General features: G+C 43.5%; 1 protein-coding gene across 3 annotated transcripts in view; it reads right to left on the bottom strand.

The window, feature by feature from the left end:
• The window catches only part of LOC138303623 (early activation antigen CD69-like), a 134,475-nt gene that overhangs the window by 79,198 nt on the left and 38,638 nt on the right, over positions 1-16,639 (bottom strand). For 2 of the 3 annotated variants that reach the window (XM_069242917.1, XM_069242916.1), the window contains exon 2: positions 14,728-14,921. The exons of the other annotated variant lie outside the window; for it this stretch is intronic. In XM_069242917.1, the coding sequence (XP_069099018.1) occupies positions 14,728-14,919 (192 nt within the window). In that variant the 5' untranslated portion in view covers positions 14,920-14,921. The remainder of the gene's footprint in view (positions 1-14,727; positions 14,922-16,639) is intronic. 3 annotated transcript variants of the gene reach the window in all.

Genomic DNA, 16,639 nt, shown 5'->3' with positions numbered 1-16,639 from the left:
GAGGCACATGCCAAGAATGGATGTTTCAATTTGTTTGGTAGGCAGAGACGGAAGAACTTATGAAAGAATAAAAGAGTGAAGTACTATGAGGTGACTGAGTGGTGAAGGGAAAACAGTTGTGTGTTTGGTTTGCAATGCATTGAAAAATTTGTAAATGCCCGATTAACTGAACCAGGCACACACATTGCACAGCCAAAACTGCAGGCACAAATTGAACCATACTGCACTTCTTCGGTCATGGGTGGCGAAATGCCATGGGCATGGAAGTGGTTGAAAAATGTTGATGGGTGGGATACATATCAGCCTCATTTAAAAAAATACAGCGAGTCAAGGGATTAGAACTCAAATTAAAATAGCCCTCACTTTGAACCATAGCTTTGGTAACCATAAAATACAGAGCAATCAAAGTAGGTTACCAGCATGCCTCTCTACTGAAGATTTCCCTTGATTATTATCTAAGCAATTATTAATTCATCTTTTCATTCTTCCTAGTATATTCACCCATAACCACAATGATTTAAGATTTGCTTTCTCTCATCCAGTCTTTCACCAAAATTCACAATCCATTATCCATCCATTCAGTATCCACTATCCACCCTTTCTCTCAAACATCCGCTTTCACCTATCCATTTATTTACCCTATACTCACCTATGCATCATTTTACCCACACATCCCTTCCTTTCACTCATTTCACCTATCTTTTATTTTAACCCTCTGTTCTTTCCTGTTTCTATCAAGCCATCATTTTTAGCGTACATTATGTGTGTTTTTGCCAAGTTGCAGATAGAAAAGGCCATAAGTAACCCAACCACCACTGTAGTGGGTGATGTGGGGGGTTAACGATCACGCCAATGCCCTTGTAGCTAGTGAGTAATAGTAGTTGTCAATAAGCAAGCAATGTGATTTACAACTGACCGTCCCTGCCACCGCCTTCTACCCCTGATCCATCAACTCCTGCAGCAGTACTTGAGCCAACTCCACTGGTGGGTGGTGTGGCTGGAATAAAACATACAATTTTTAGATGCAAGGTACACCTCTCCTTTATTTTTTTAATTAAAAAGATGCAACTGCAACACATTGCTACAGATCAGTTTGCACTGCAGTATCTTCTATCAAAAATATAATTCTGGGCATTTTGTTGGTTCACAATGTTAGAAAAGCCGGATAGTCAAGCCAACCAATAACTTTGCATAATGGATGAGTAGAGCTATAGCTTATGACTGCTGATGACTCAGAATCCATGAAGTGCAATGGAGAGGTGGAATAAACGTGGTCAATGAAAGACAGAAAAAAAGATAATGCAAGGATAACAGGAATTAAACAAAAATTGGATAGGGGAGTTGGAAAAATGGAGACAATAAAAAAAGTAAACAAGGCAACATTAAAAGAAGTATAATAGCGGGCAAAGGTAAAAGTTAGGGAAATATCAATATGTGAAGAATTCCCTGAATCGCCCCTCTCTATACCTGATGTGACCTCCGATCCTGCCACTCGAGTCCCAACCAAGTGCTACTGGAAACCAGAAAAAGAAATCACCAATCATGTAAAGAACAAAAGAAGAGTGGTTTCACTGACATCAACAGTAACAAGGGACTTCTGTTTTCAGGAGGACATCCCAGGAAGCACACTCCTACCGGACTTCGTCCATTGGAGGAGAGGAGTGGGCGTGTGCGGCGTATGAACAAGGGGAAATCAAGAAGAGCACAGAGAGCAGTATGCGAAACATGCCAACGACCGAGAACCAGCAGCCAGGAACAGAGCAGGATAACCACAGCGGGGACGGTGACCGAGAGGAGGAGAAAGCCGAGACGTGGTCCGAAGAGTGGAGGAGCCCGACCCCAGTGGACAACATGCAAACATCCACCACAACACACAGAGAGTTGTGGCAATTGCAATGAGTGGTGAAGGGGCCAGTCATTGATATTGTAGTTTTTATTTTGTTCTTTTTTTCTGTGTGTTAGTTTTTTGGTTTTTATTTGTATCACAGAGCACGTCTCATCTCAAAACGACCTGGGTAAGCTGTCAATCTCTATTGCCTCTACATTAGTGCAGGGAACAGTAAAGTTATTGAGAGAGCTGTCCAGTCCACTCGCATATAATCTCAGCTCTCAGTGACAACCTCAACTGTACTATTCAGGGCAATATTGCTCCTATTAAAGGTATCAGCAAGTGGGTTTGACACCACCTGAAGAACCCATAGTCTACACCTTCCCCCTAATGCATGTATGTCTCTATCGAGGGTGTACTGGTGGTGGTAGGAAAGTAGAAAACATATGGAAAATGTCACTTACCCAGTGTACATCTGTTCGTGGCATGAGACGCTGCAGATTCACATGCTTTGCACATCCCGCCATCTAGTGTTGGGCTCGGAGTGTTACAAGTTGTTTTTCTTCAAAGAAGTCTTTTCGAGTCACGAGATCGAGGGACTCCTCCCCTTTCGGCTCCATTGCGCATGGGCGTCGACTCCATCTTAGATTGTTTTCCCCGCAGAGGGTGAGGTAGGAGTTGTGTATTATAGTAATAGTGCCCATGCAATGGAGTAAATATGTATGTACATTATGTGGTTTAAAGCGATATATTTACAAATTTACAAATGTTCAAGATCAACTTTGAAACGGCTACAGGCTCCCGTGGAGGTGGGCGGGCGCATGTGAATCTGCAGCGTCTCATGCCACGAACGGATGTACACTGGGTAAGTGACATTTTCCATTCAATGGCATGTGTAGCTGCAGATACACATGTTTTGCATAGACTAGTAAGCAGTTATCTCCCCAAAAGCGGTGGCTCAGCCTGTAGGAGTTGAAGTTGTTTGAAATAAAGTTCGTAGTACTGCTTGTCCTACTGTGTTGTTAACACATCCACGCAGTAATGTTTGGTAAACGTATGAGGCGTAGACCATGTGGCTGCCTTACATATTTCAGTCATTGGAATGTTTCCTAGAAAGGCCATAGTAGCACCTTTCTTTCTAGACGAGTGTGCCTTTGGTGTTATAGGCAGTTCTCTTTTTGCTTTGAGATAACAGGTTTGAATGCATTTAACTATCCATCTGGCAATGCCTTGTTTGGATATTGGATTCCCTGTATGAGGTTTTTGAAAAGCAACAAACAGTTGTTTTGTTTTCCAAATTTGTTTTGTTCTATCAATGTAGTATATTAATGCTCTTTTGATGTCTAATGTATGTAGTGCTCTTTCAGCTACAGAATCTGGTTCTGGAAAGAACACTGGTTCTACTGTTTGATTTAAGTGGAACGGTGATATGACTTTTGGGAAGAACTTAGGATTTGTTCGTAAAACTACTTTATGCTTGTGTATCTGAATAAAGGGTTCCTGTGTGGTAAATGCTTATATTTCACTTACTCTTCTTAGAGATGTGATGGCAATTAGAAATGCTACTTTCCATGTTAAGTATTGTATTTCACATGAGTGCATGGGTTCAAATGGTGGACCCATGAGCCGTGTTAAGACAATGTTGAGGTTCCACGAAGGAACTGGTGGTGTTCTTGGTGGGAAAATTCTTTTTAGGCCCTCCATAAATGCTTTTATGACTGGGATCCTGAATAGTGAAATTGAGTGCGTAATTTGTAGATAAGCTGAAATTACGGTGAGATGTATTTTAATGGATGACTTTTGTAAGTGCAGTAAGTAGCTTACGATGTCTTTAGCAGATGGGTGTAAGGGTTGAATTTGATTATTATGGCAGTAATAAACAAATCGTTTCCATTTATTTGCATAGCAATGTCTTGTGGTAAGTTTTCTAGCTTGTTTTATGACCTCCATACATTCCTGTGTAAGGTCTAGATGTCTGAATTCTAAGACTTCAGGAGCCAAATTGCTAGATTCAGTGATGCTGGATTTGGGTGTCTGATCTGTTGTTTGTGTTGAGTTAACAGATCTGGTCTGTTTGGCAGTTTGACATGAGGCACTACTGAGAGGTCTAGTAGTGTTGTGTACCAAGGTTGTCTTGCCCACGTTGGTGCTATTAGTACAAGTTTGAGTTTGTTTTGACTCAGTTTGTTTACCAGATATGGAAGGAGTAGGAGAGGGGGAAAAGCGTATGCAAATAGCCCTGACCAACTCATCCATAACGCATTGCCCGGAGACTGATCCTGTGGGTATCTGGATGCAAAGTTTTGGCATTTTGCGTTTTCTTTTGTTGCAAATAGGTCTATTTGTGGTGTTCCCCATCTTTGGAAGTAAGTGTTTAGTATTTGGGGGTGAATCTCCCATTCGTGGATCTGTTGGTGATCCCACGAGAGATTGTCTGCTAACTGATTCTGAATCCCTGGAATAAACTGCGCTGTTAGGCGAATGTGGTTGTGAATCGCCCAATGCCATATTCTCTAGGCCAGGAGACACAACTGTGTCGAGTGTGTTCCTCCCTTTTTGTTCAGATAATACATCGTTGTCATGTTGTCTGTTTTGACAAGAATGTGTTTGTGGCTTATTATAGGTTGAAATGCTTTCAACGCTAGAAATACTGCCAGTAGTTCTAAGTGATTTATGTGAAATTGTCTCTGCTGAGTGTCCCATTGTCCTTGGATGCTGTGTTGGTTGAGGTGTGCTCCCCACCCTATCATGGAGGCATCTGTTGTTATTACGTATTGAGGCACTGGGTCTTGAAAAGGCCGCCCTTGGTTTAAATTTATATTGTTCCACCATTGAAGCGAGGTGTAGGTTTGGCGGTCTATCAACACTAGATCTTGAAGTTGACCCTGTGCCTGTGACCACTGTGATGCTAGGCACTGATGTAAGGGCCGCATGTGCAATCTTGCGCTTGGGACAATGGCTATGCATTAGGACATCATGCCTAGTAGTTTCATCACCATTTCCACTTGTATCTTTTGTTTTGGGTACATGGCTTGTATTACATTGTGAAATGGCTGTACTCTTTGTGGACTTGGAGTGGCAATCCCTTTTGTTGTGTTGATTGTCGCCCCTAAGTATTGCTGTGTTTGGCACGGCTGAAGGTGTGACTTGTTGTAGTTGAGTGAGAAACCTAGTTTGTGGAGGGTTTCTATGACATACTTTGTGTGTTGTGAACAACGTTCTTGCGTGTTGGTTTTGATTAACCAATCGTCTAAGCGGGAACACATGTATTTGCTGCCTTCTGATATGAGCAGCCACTACTGCCATGCATTTTGTAAAAACTCTTGGCGCAGGTACTTATCTGCAGCTACACATGCCATCGAACATATATATATATATATATATATACATATATATATATATATATATTATTTGCCACGTAGTCTCTCCTTTTCCCGTGGTGCAGGTGGGCCTTGACCTGAATATCTGCAGAAAGAAAAAGACCAAACAAGAGTGTTAGCAGGAGTCAACAAACAATGGACTACTAAACAGACTAACAAAGAAATAAGAAAGAGTATATTTGAAATTGTGTTGTCCCTGTATTGTGAATTATAATAAAATGCCAAAATTAATCAAAGACCAGAGCCTCCTAAGCCATATTTTCACCCTTCCCTCCGACATATTAATATTAGGTAATAGAACTTACTCGGATGAGCAGAGCTCGTAGCATTGACGCAGCTGGCTATACTCCTAAAATCCCTAATTCAAATTTCATTTTAAAAAACTACATTTGTAACTAATGCATTTCAATAAATGAGCTTTGAATTCTATTCTCATTTCTCAACCCCCTTGATAGACCAACTCAGTCTCCATTTTTAGTAATACATAGATGAATACTAGTACTACATTTCACTGTGACATTGCTTGGAACTGTACGAGCTACATTAAGAAAGTCACGGAGAACGCTAACTCACTGATATCACTAATTCACTAAGGTGACTGGAGGACAAAGGAGTATGCATTGCAACCGCTTCTTAAATAGTCAGCCAAACTGAGCGCAGATGAGGACGATTAGCCAGCTCGGAGCACCTGCCTAGCTCAAACTGGGTCACATAATAATATTCTTAATGTAAACTAAATGTAATTTACCTCTGAGTGTTAGTATCGTGCTATTCAAAAAAAAAGTTTGCATCGTAGAACACAAACACAAAAAGTAATATAATTAATACTCACCGAGCCACAGAATATCGACGAATAGCAGGTCGAGCAGGCCCTGCCCGTGGTCTATGATATCTGCAGAGTGGCGTATCAGCTGCTGGGTGGTGCACTGGGCCTGGATCGTGCGCTGGACACACTGGCGCACCCTAGCCCAACGCAGTCTATGCTTTAGCAGGGGGTACCCACTTCCTGGCCTGCCGCCAGCATGGAGGGGAAGTGGTGTGGCACGTAAAAAAACAGTGCTGCCACCTCCTCCTCACTAAAGACGGCAGAGGCTGCACCCCTTGGTGGTTCTGGGTGGGGTGACGAAGAAAAGAAACAGGGGGAGAAGGAAGAAGCAAAGAAGTCGAAAGGGAAAAATAAACAAAAAAACAAATAGGCAGAAAAAACATGTAAAGGAATTTTTTTAAAACGTAATAATAATCAGACACAAAAATACACACTAGTGCAATAAATAAAAATGGTGGTAGGTTAATAAGAAGGGTGGAGTATTGAAAACATCAATAAGGGATGAAAAAAACAGGCCCAGCAGCATCAGCAGAGTGAAAAACAAGATGGCGCGCCCATGCAAACCACCTGGTGCTGTTCACAACCTGTTTTGAAAGCGAGAACGTACTTCGCTTTGCGCTGATGTTAAACACAATGTGAACAAGTGTGACACTCACCTGGGAAACTCTGCATGGCACAGCAGAGTTCTTTTGCTACTTCGTGGAGTTGCACGTAGAGCAAATCTGTGCACTCCCCCCAGGCCCACAGGAAATGCAATCAAACACAGCCCTTCAAAACAACATTAGATTTTAAGTATCCTGCTACATACAGTCTCATCCTTGTTGTGACCACAAAATAGTAGTCATTGCTCGATCTATCGAAGATCAAACCCTTCAGTCTTTGGTTGGCCACAGAAGAGGGAAAACACACCTCCAACTATCTTCACAAGCTCTTCCTGGACGGAGGGGCTCAGGAGACCAAATATTCACCAACTGGCTTCCTGCTTCAAGTTTTTTAAATCCCTATTTTGCATCCATTTTTGTGATGTTTTCCACCACACATACCTTGAACTAACCAGTTTCATTCATGGCCTCCACCGTGCTAGTCTGGAATTGCTCCAGTACATGAATGCAGTCCTCACCTTCTGTCCTCACTGTTCACACACCTGGAGTAAACCTACACTGTGTCTCAAAGGCTTTTAAAACTGTTTTAGGGGTTCTGATTTTGTATTCAGGAGTGGAAAGTGTTAGAGTTGGAGAGTCCTCTACCCTGCCCATGACCTCTGAAACGGTCCCATCCTAGGGTAGCCAGTGTGTTGAGAGAGATTTAATTGGGTTCCTTACCATATCCAAACCACCAACGGGCTGTCCCTTTCGTGTGTTCTTAAAATCTTCATCCACTCCAAGGCATGAAAAATAGCACTGTGCCCCTGCCCTGAAGCCCTAGACCACCATCTCAATGCCAAGAATGGGAGCCTGGGGCTAGATGGAGCACTGATCAGGAGAATATGATTCATCTTCTAGTGTCCAGCAGCTCAAGTATGCCCCTTCATCTGGGTAATCTAGGGTTGGAGCCATTTTTGGTATCCTGAGGTCCACTGGGTTGCAGTTTGGCCTCTTGGATGGCTGCAACGTGTCAAGTCTATGTTCTGTAAAGGTAATCCGTTGCACCATCTAGGACCTGCAGGCCCAGCAGGAGGTCAGCATGCAAGACCTCCATTAACGTGTGGTGCTTGTCGCCCAGTACAAATATGAGACTAAATGGGTATGTTCATCGTTATCTGACTCCACTATTATGAAGTTTCTTGGCGATTACCCTGAATTCAGCTCAGAGATGATGGTTGTGTGACATCTTCATAGATGGGCAAAACTGGTCCTGCTCCTGCCTTTTAGAAGACTGCTTTTTTCTCCTAGTGATAGAGGAGTTTCAAAAGAACGTTTCTAGGTCTCGGTTGGGATGGTGTCCTGTGGCCCCGGCAATTGATTGTGTCCACACAAACCTCCAAGTGTTCACCTTCAAGCATGGAGGATAGCATTCACATATCAAATGCACCAAGTTTGGCATCCAGGACTTCCTCGCCCAGGCCCACAATTCCTAGATTCTCTCCTCAAGAGATTCTTGAGAATCACCAGCTTGTTGAGGGCTCCCTTAAGCGGCATCTCCAGCGTGAAGCCTCTGGCTGTGATGGTCATATGTTCCATCTGCAGTCCATCCAGCCTGGCTTCAGTATCCAGCATCCTCCAGTCCACCAGTTGAATGCCTATAGTAGTACGGCCGCCAGGGCTGTCTCTTCTGCAGAAAAAGCGAGTCCACTGGCTCACCTCAAGATGTGCTCTGTGGGACACTGGGATACACCAGCCCCCTGCAGTTTCAATTTAGTATGGGAGCCCATAGCTGTGCTCCATCTCATACGGCAATATTTCAGGCCACATGATGTGGTAGGGCTTCTAAGCAATAAGTAGCCCCAGCCCGAGTGCCAAGGTGCTGAAATCACCCAAGGAGGTCAAAACAGGCCTCCAGGCACTCACCATAAGGATTCATAACTGGACAATGGGTGATATGTGGGACTGAATGTGTGACAGCTGAAGTGAGAATTTGATTAAGTTTTATAGTGCTTTGGTTGAGATCAATAGAAGAGGGCATCTCTTTGAATATGTTCCAGAGGATACTTGGATCACACTGATGTTGGGATCCAGAAAGGTGGGATACAATGTGGAAGGCTGGTGTCCTAGGGGCCCAAGCGTCAGATGGAGGGTGATGTGCTGTTGGTCACTTGTGGAGTCCTTTACCTGGAATAAATATGGCACTTCCCTCCAAGTATTTGGTGTTGCGGCTCCTTTTAGAGGAGGAAAGGGGGTCCAGAACCTGCATGACCTGCGTGGGCCTTTACCTTCCACTTACATCTTTGTTCTTCTTGTTTTTCATCAATGCTGTCCCAGGGCATTTGACCGCAACTGGTGTCCTGCAGACAAGCCAGAGCAGTCCTGTGTCTTGGTTCTTGTTGGAGGCTGGTCTGGAGACAGGATCATCATTTGAGAAAACCTGTGCCATAAGACATTAGTGCATACTCAATATTTACAAACCTTGTTCACATTGATTTGTGCTGGCTAGCGACACACTTGCTTAATGTTGCATGCCATGTTGGCTATCTTGGATGGGTCCCAACTCATATGAATCGTACTCTGCCTAAGTTTGTGCATGGATCACTCTCTGCACGGCACATCGGTCATCGGAGAGGATGATTGTCTTTGTGCTGGAAGGGACAACTTCCTGAACAAAAACAATCACAAGAGGTGTATCCTCTTTCTTTGTGTGCTGCAAAATGCATACTTAGAAAGTGGAAAAAAAAGGGATGAAATAAAGATATTTCTCCCTTTGCGTCACTCTTACGCCTGAGGTGGTGTAACAATCTGACACATTCCCAGACTTGTATATCTGAGAATTCATCAGATTCTTTAGCATTCTGTTATTGCTGCTGTTACTTGGGAACACTCCAAGCAACACCGGTGGAATGCCCCTTTCACGCAGTGTTATGCAAGGGGCCCATATTTACAATGCCATGAAAAGCCACTCAAGGTGGCTTTGCGTGGCCTTCTAATATGGTTTGGCACACTGCACCACTGGAGCATAAAGAAAATGATGCTCCAACGGTGCAGTGTGCCAGTAGGGCCTCATAAATGAGACCCTTAGTTTCCATTTTGGATGGGGGCCTGCATGTACAAGTCACATTAATCCTTTGACCCTTCTGTTTCTTACACTCTTGTGTAATCCAGGGAATTAAGGACTCTGTTGAATACACAAAGCACCCTCTGGAGTGCTATATCCCATATCTGGTTGAGGCTACTTCCTCAGTCACCCTGTGGGTTCCTCGCTATGATATATTTAAAGGGGATCTCAATTCCTGAACCCAGGTTTCGTCAGTCACTTACAGTTTCCTCTTTGTACACCGTGTTCATATAAAGGCACCCTGGCCATGTGGATGAAGCATGCAGCCACACCTGCCTTTGCATGGAGGACTCTAGGGGCGCAGGAGGAACTTAATGCTGCCAGGACATCAGCTGTGCACCTCTCAACCTGCGCCTGTATTTCTTATGGGTTGAGGGATGTACATTAGATTAACATTGAGAAATATGCACTGCTTGTAAAGTACACGGTTACCCATAGTTGGCCCTGGTGATACTATCACACAGCCAGAGTGACATAAAGCGAGACAGAGAAATAGCAGATGTCAATCAGTCAGGTTTCTAGCAATTTACAAAAAAGTGATTCTATACAAGGTGTATAGCAACTGGAATCAAGTGTCATACAAGAAGAATAGTTCAGCCCCCAGAAGTGTGCAATAGTATTTGAGTAGCCTGTAAGAAGCTGAGTGACAAGGAATAAAGAGTACAGAATGGGGCACTTATATAGAACGTGCTTAGCCCAAAAGCAGGGCCACCAGCCTAGAAAGAACAGTAAAATATACAGGATTTTTCTAGGCCATGTTTTCCCACCAACAAGGTGGAAGGGTATGCCCAGACATGGTTCTCATGCTCACTGCACCACTGGATTCAAACTAGCCCGGCTGATGAAGGGTGAAACCATGAAACCAGTCCCAGGATGTTTGTTTCTGGGCCAGGGAGGACCAGGCTTGGCAGTTCAGGCTGGACTTTTACCATGGGGAACAGGGTCAAGCCTGATTGGCTGGGCAGAAACTGGGGAGGAGTGGTGAGCAAAGAATAAGATGAATTAAACCCAGATCTTTGTGACTGTGGTTAATGTTGATATTGTTTAGCATTCTGTCCATCAACTATTCATTTTGTTTTTGTTACCCTTCAACAGTCAGTGAGGCTTCAACACAATTGAACAGAGGGGAGGTTGGAGACTTAAAGCAAGAAGATGTCTGACAGCATAATTTCGAATGATATTAAACCTTCTAAGAAGATTTTATAGAAGGACCAAATACAATGAGTTCTAGATAGGAATAGGTAGTTAATCAGATAAAAGAAATTAAAATAAGTTTAGAACTGATGAAAACTGGTTAGATGATTTAAGTCAATATTAACAGGGAAGAGTCAAAAATAGGCCAAATGCGGACCTTGGCTACAGGCACCTGTCAGTCACAAAAGAATGGAGACCACAAACCCAAGGACCAGATCCAGGACAGAACCAACACCTCAGTTTTGCCACAGGTAAGTTTAAAAGTGTTTCCTGTTGGAGATGGACTGTATTCAGATATAGAAGTGAGTGGTGGTATTGACCAGCTTACCTCCTAAGAGTTTTATGATGTGTACACTTTTAGCATCATCCAAACATGCTATAAGAATAAACTCCGTACTGTGCTCTAGAAAACGCAGCCTGGGCGGTATTCCGATACCGACTGTCTGTGATACAGCTGGAACTGGAGAGCATTCATTATTTTTCATCCAGCAAAGGCAAAAACCAATAATAGATAACAATTAAGACAAAAAGCACCCCAAAAGTATGTTTGTTTTAAATTTGGACTACTAGAAGAGTAAATTTAAACTTTGCCAATAGAGAACCAAGACGAGGAGGAAAATCAGAGGCAAGCCAATGGAGTCGATAACTACTTTTCTCTGGAAGATGTGACAGTTGTCAACTCCGATACAAATGTCACCAGCCTACCTCAGAGCTATCTCAATCCGATTCTTTTGCAAGGGTGTGAGGAGCTCTGAGCATCACAGGGAAGGAGAAAGGGAGCCAGCAAGCCCTTCATATGCAATAGCTCGACTCACTTGAGGCCTAGGGAGACAATGGTGTAAGGGGAAGATTTGTGTGCATCTAGTACTTTCAAAATATGCAGCGGTACCTAATGGGTATAGATGGGTCACCACTGTCTTTGAAAGGAACCAAAAATGGAAGAGCAGAAAAAAGGAAGGTGTAATTTAATAGATAAGAGACTAACTAAATTCAGCGAGGGGCAATCAAGAGAGGACCTCATTAACAATGTGTTCAGAGTCAAAGCAAATGTGTAGGAAGAGACATGACTCCAAAGTTGTGGATGCCATCTAGCCATTTCAAGACCATCAGAACCAAGAGTTTCAAAATTACATACTTGAAGCAAGGATGTGCATCCACGTTCTGGACTGGACTACCCTAAGTGTGTCTGGCATGACCTAGCCTGACATGACTTAGTTGGATGTCCAAAAGGTTGGAAAGGGCTCTGAATGGCCAGTGGTCTGCAAAGATAATTTGAAGAAGAGCACCATAAAGGAACAATGTGATAGAGAGCGAGAAAGACAAGAAAATCCCAGAGAAAAATCTTATTCTTTCTATGTCTCCCAAGCTAGGTCTCTACTAGAGAACTAAACAGGAAGTTGGAAAGCGTATTTCTTGAGTGTTTGTCAGAAGTGATGACGAACTAAGGAAGCTACTATGAAATAATGAGCTCCCTAGAGTGGCCCTTGGGACGTTACAATGAAATGAATATAATGGAGGTATTGCCCCCCAGGACATCAGAGCCTACTATTGGACCTCCTATCTGATTGCTATGAATGAGGGGGGCTATTCAGATGATGATCATCCCACATATGCATTAGAAAAGACCCAATTCCACAAACACCCCTACCAACATTATCCCATGGGGGGGAAAGGGAGAGAGTGTTTCCTACCGGCAACCCAAATGACATTGGAGGCATGGTTTAAGACCAATAAATGTATAGGATGGGTGCACAAAATCACGCGGGAGGTTCTGCTGTGGATAGGGGTAAGTTTGAGAGAACTTGGAAAGCTGAAGGGCTTTGACGCCTCAGATTGTATTGGTGTCTCCAAACTGGGTGACCTTCTTGAGGGGGTACTCTTATTTCCTTTCATTCCCTACAGCGGGACTTCCAACTCCAGGATACCCAATATTTGAAATACCTACACTCAGGCACACTTAGGAAGCGGAGAGTTTGAACACGAATCTCCCTGAATATGCGGCCTTTGGAGGCAGGCTCCTAATGGGAGAAAGAGATGATAGGCAGTCTCCTTTGTGTATAAAACAATAACCAATAATGTTCCAGATACCCTGAAGAACTTGAGAAACAGGTGGGAAAATCAGTTTAGGGAACTAGATGATTTGGACCGGGAGGCTGCATTAATGCATCCAAGAGAAGCAGCTGCCACACTACACTAAGGCTGAGACTCATTCAGTTAAAAAATCCTTCATTGGACCTATTAAGACAGGGCACACCTACACAGAGTTGGAACAGCAATGGCTCCGGACTATCTGAGGTGTGGGGGAATGTGGGGGGGCAGGGGGCGGGGGGGACTTCTTTCACACTCTTTGGTCCTGCCCAGCCACACAATCATACTGGCAAAGGATACAGTTTGAACTAGGTAAGATAGTAAAGACAACACTTCCTCTTGAATCCAAGTACATCCTCTTGGGCATACCCACTGATGTTGATCTCCCACAAGCAAAATTACTCTTCTGCAACTTAGGCCTGGTAGTGGCAAAGGGGGATGTGGCCAGACATGTGGGGGCCTCTGAAACACTGAGTATGCCGGAATGGAAAGTGAGGATGGAGTTATATATGACCACAGAAAGAGTTACCTATAAGAGCAGAGGGTGCCCACGTAAATACTACAAAATCTGGAGTGGGTGGATTAAATGCTATGATTTGGAAACTTCAGATGATGGAAATTAAGATTTGGCACCCCAGACCTAAAGTTCTATATGAGTTGATCGCCTGTACCTGCTTACTTGCCACTGATCGCTTAAGTACTCTCAAGTCATTATTGATGATATATGTGGAGATTGCTGCTGCATTAATGCCCTTGTGAACTGTTTATTTGTTTTTTAGGCAGTTGTTTCTGCCGCTTCTGCCCTGTTCTTAAAGCAAAAGTCATAAAAATATATCTTTTAAAAAAGAAAGTATGTCTCTGAAGAACCGCTGGAAGCTAGTCTGGTTGCCTCTTTACATTAAACCTCCTAAGCTATTTCTTCCTCCACAAGTTATGAATGAGAAAGTAGCAAGAACACTTTTCATGGCAAGGAGTCAAGTACAACCAGGACTCTGTTCAATCTGCAGAGCCTCTGTGGACCGAGAAATGTTGTCTCATTGAGATGGAGGGTTCCACTCCAGGAGGCATCACCCATGTTGGTCTGGTAAACACAGGATTCACAAACCCTCAAACATTTCACAAATCACATAAGAGAAATGAGGAATTCTAAATGTCCCCTGGGAATCTCAGACTGAATATTCAAGAAGGAAAGGCAAAGGTACTTGGAATGATTAATGAATGCAATATTCTTGAAGCGGGGGAAGGGGTGGGTGTTAGAAAGTGTCATGCTGTTGCGAGGACCTCTCACTGGTAGTGCCATGCAGTACCCTCCCTTTAAACTTTAAAATAGCAAACCACAACCCTGGAAAAACATCTCTGTATCCATCATGACAGTCCCAAACTTGCTCCAATTTAGGATACAGGTGAAGACACACTTCTTTAAAGAAGAATACATTTTGGTGATGTGACACTCCACTTCCTCTCTCAGAACCCAGCTTTCCCTGTAATCACTCAGTAATGGACTTACCTTTGACCCTGTACATTGCTCTGCTGTCCATCTAGTTTCGCTACATAAACAAGATGTCCTGCAATAAGATGCAGGAAATCTCATGACCATGGAGAAAGGAGCTGAGCATGCTAACCAGGGAAGGGAGATGAAAACACGTAAAACTATTCACAGGCAAAAAGATAGGACGAGAATGGTGCTGGGTTTTCACACAACTTACCCTTTCAGCGGGGTTTACACAGGCAGCTAGAGTGGAATTCAGAGACGCACAGATATTGTTGGCAGAATCCCATGACTTGTCAACCTCGGAGAAAAAGTAGCATTTGTCCACATGTAAGTGCCATCCATCTTCACACTGGCAGTGTACACTGGTGTTCTTCATGTGTTCTGCAGTCCAGTTGACATAATTCATTCCTGCGGTTTCATTAAAGTGAAAAGTGAGGCAGTAGTTACCATACAAGTACAACTATTGTGGTAACATTGAGCCCTTTACTAGGGTATATCTAGATGGTAGGTGTGACGACTAACCTAACACAAGCATTTGCAATGCAATGGGTCTCGCGTTTACTCGAGTTAAAGCTACTAGCGCTGTAAACTCCTAACCAGACTTTTCTTGCCACAGAAACTGAAAAGTAAAACAGTTTCATATAGGCGAGCCGACGGCCACCATGAGCGCAAAGCAAACACAGAAAAGGAAACAGAAGTCCGCTTGCAGTGAAATTTATCGGCAAAAGTGCAATTATCCATGTAACCAGCAAAAGTGCAAATATCCATGTAACAAGGTCGGTGTCATGGGGACACGTTTTTAGTGTCCTACTGAAAAAAAGCAAAGAGCGAAACAAAGCAGCATCTACTAAAATATCAAAGGGGCTGGTCCACCTAAAACCGATAGCATGTCTGTGTACATGGACAAAGAACAGGGAAATACTCTATAAAACTCCTGAAATGCTAGACTTGTTACAGGGTACCAAATATTATTTTAGGAAAATGAAAGCGTGTCTTTGCCTGGGCACAGAATAGTTCAACATAAGAATGGATGCAGGAAAAATGAAGTGCTTGGAGTCCCTGCCACTTGAGAACGCTACAGTCAAGTCTATGCCTGGGCCTGGGTGGGACTAATGGACAGGGCAGGCCCATGCATTATAAAGACCAATAGGACCACCACGGGACAGAGTGGAAGAGTCCTGGTTCTCCAAAATATGTATTGGTGGCCCACTGGCACCCCCCGGTGCAATGTAACCACTGGGTTAAGGAGAGGGCACTGTATGGCCATAAAGATAGGGTGGTGGGTAGGTATAAAGTAAGGTTTCATTTTAACATGTAGGTCAGCATACTTACTCTTGAATCTCTCTTACTCAATGTAGTGGTAATCTTAGAAGTGGTAATCTCAACAGTGGTAATCCCTGCAGTGGTAATCTCAGCTGTAGTAATCTCAGATGTAGTAATCACAGCAGTGGTAATCACAGCAGTGGTAATCCCAGAGGCAGTAATCACAGTAGTGGTAATATCAGTGGTAGTAATCACATCAGTGGTAATCTCAGCAGTGGTAATCCCTACACTGATCATTTCAACGGTGGTAATCTCAACAGAGGTAGTCCCTGCACTGGTAATCTAGGAGGTAGTTATCACAGCAGTGGTAACCTCAGCAGTGGTAACACCTGCAGGGTTAACCTCAGAGGTAGTAATCACAGTAGTGGTAGTATGAGCAGTGGTAATCTCAGAGGTAGTAATCACAGTACAGGTCATCTCTGCTGTGGTAATCCCTACAGGGGTAATCTTGGAGGTAGTAATTACAACAGCTGTAATCTCAGCAGTGGTAATCCCTGCAGTGGTAATCTCAGAAGTAGTAATCACAGTAGAGGTAATCTCTGCAGTGTTAATCCCTACATGGGTAATCTTAGAAGTAGTAATTACAACAGCAGTAATCTCTGCAGTGGTAATCCCTGCAGTGGTACTCTCAGAGGTAGTAATCACAATAGTGGTAATTCAGCAGTGGTAATCTCTGCAATGGTAATCCCTGCAGGGGTAATCTCAGAGGTAGTTATGACAGCAGTGGTAATTTCAGCAGAGGTAATCCCTATAGTGGCAATCTCAGCAGTAGTAATGACTGCAGTGGTAATTTCAAAGGTGGT

The sequence above is a fragment of the Pleurodeles waltl genome, chromosome 7 (assembly GCF_031143425.1).
Source record: "Pleurodeles waltl isolate 20211129_DDA chromosome 7, aPleWal1.hap1.20221129, whole genome shotgun sequence".
In the NCBI taxonomy this organism is placed as follows: Eukaryota; Metazoa; Chordata; class Amphibia; order Caudata; family Salamandridae; genus Pleurodeles; species Pleurodeles waltl.
The sequence above is the reverse complement of the archived record's forward strand: the minus strand, read 5'-3'. Positions and strand labels throughout refer to the sequence as shown.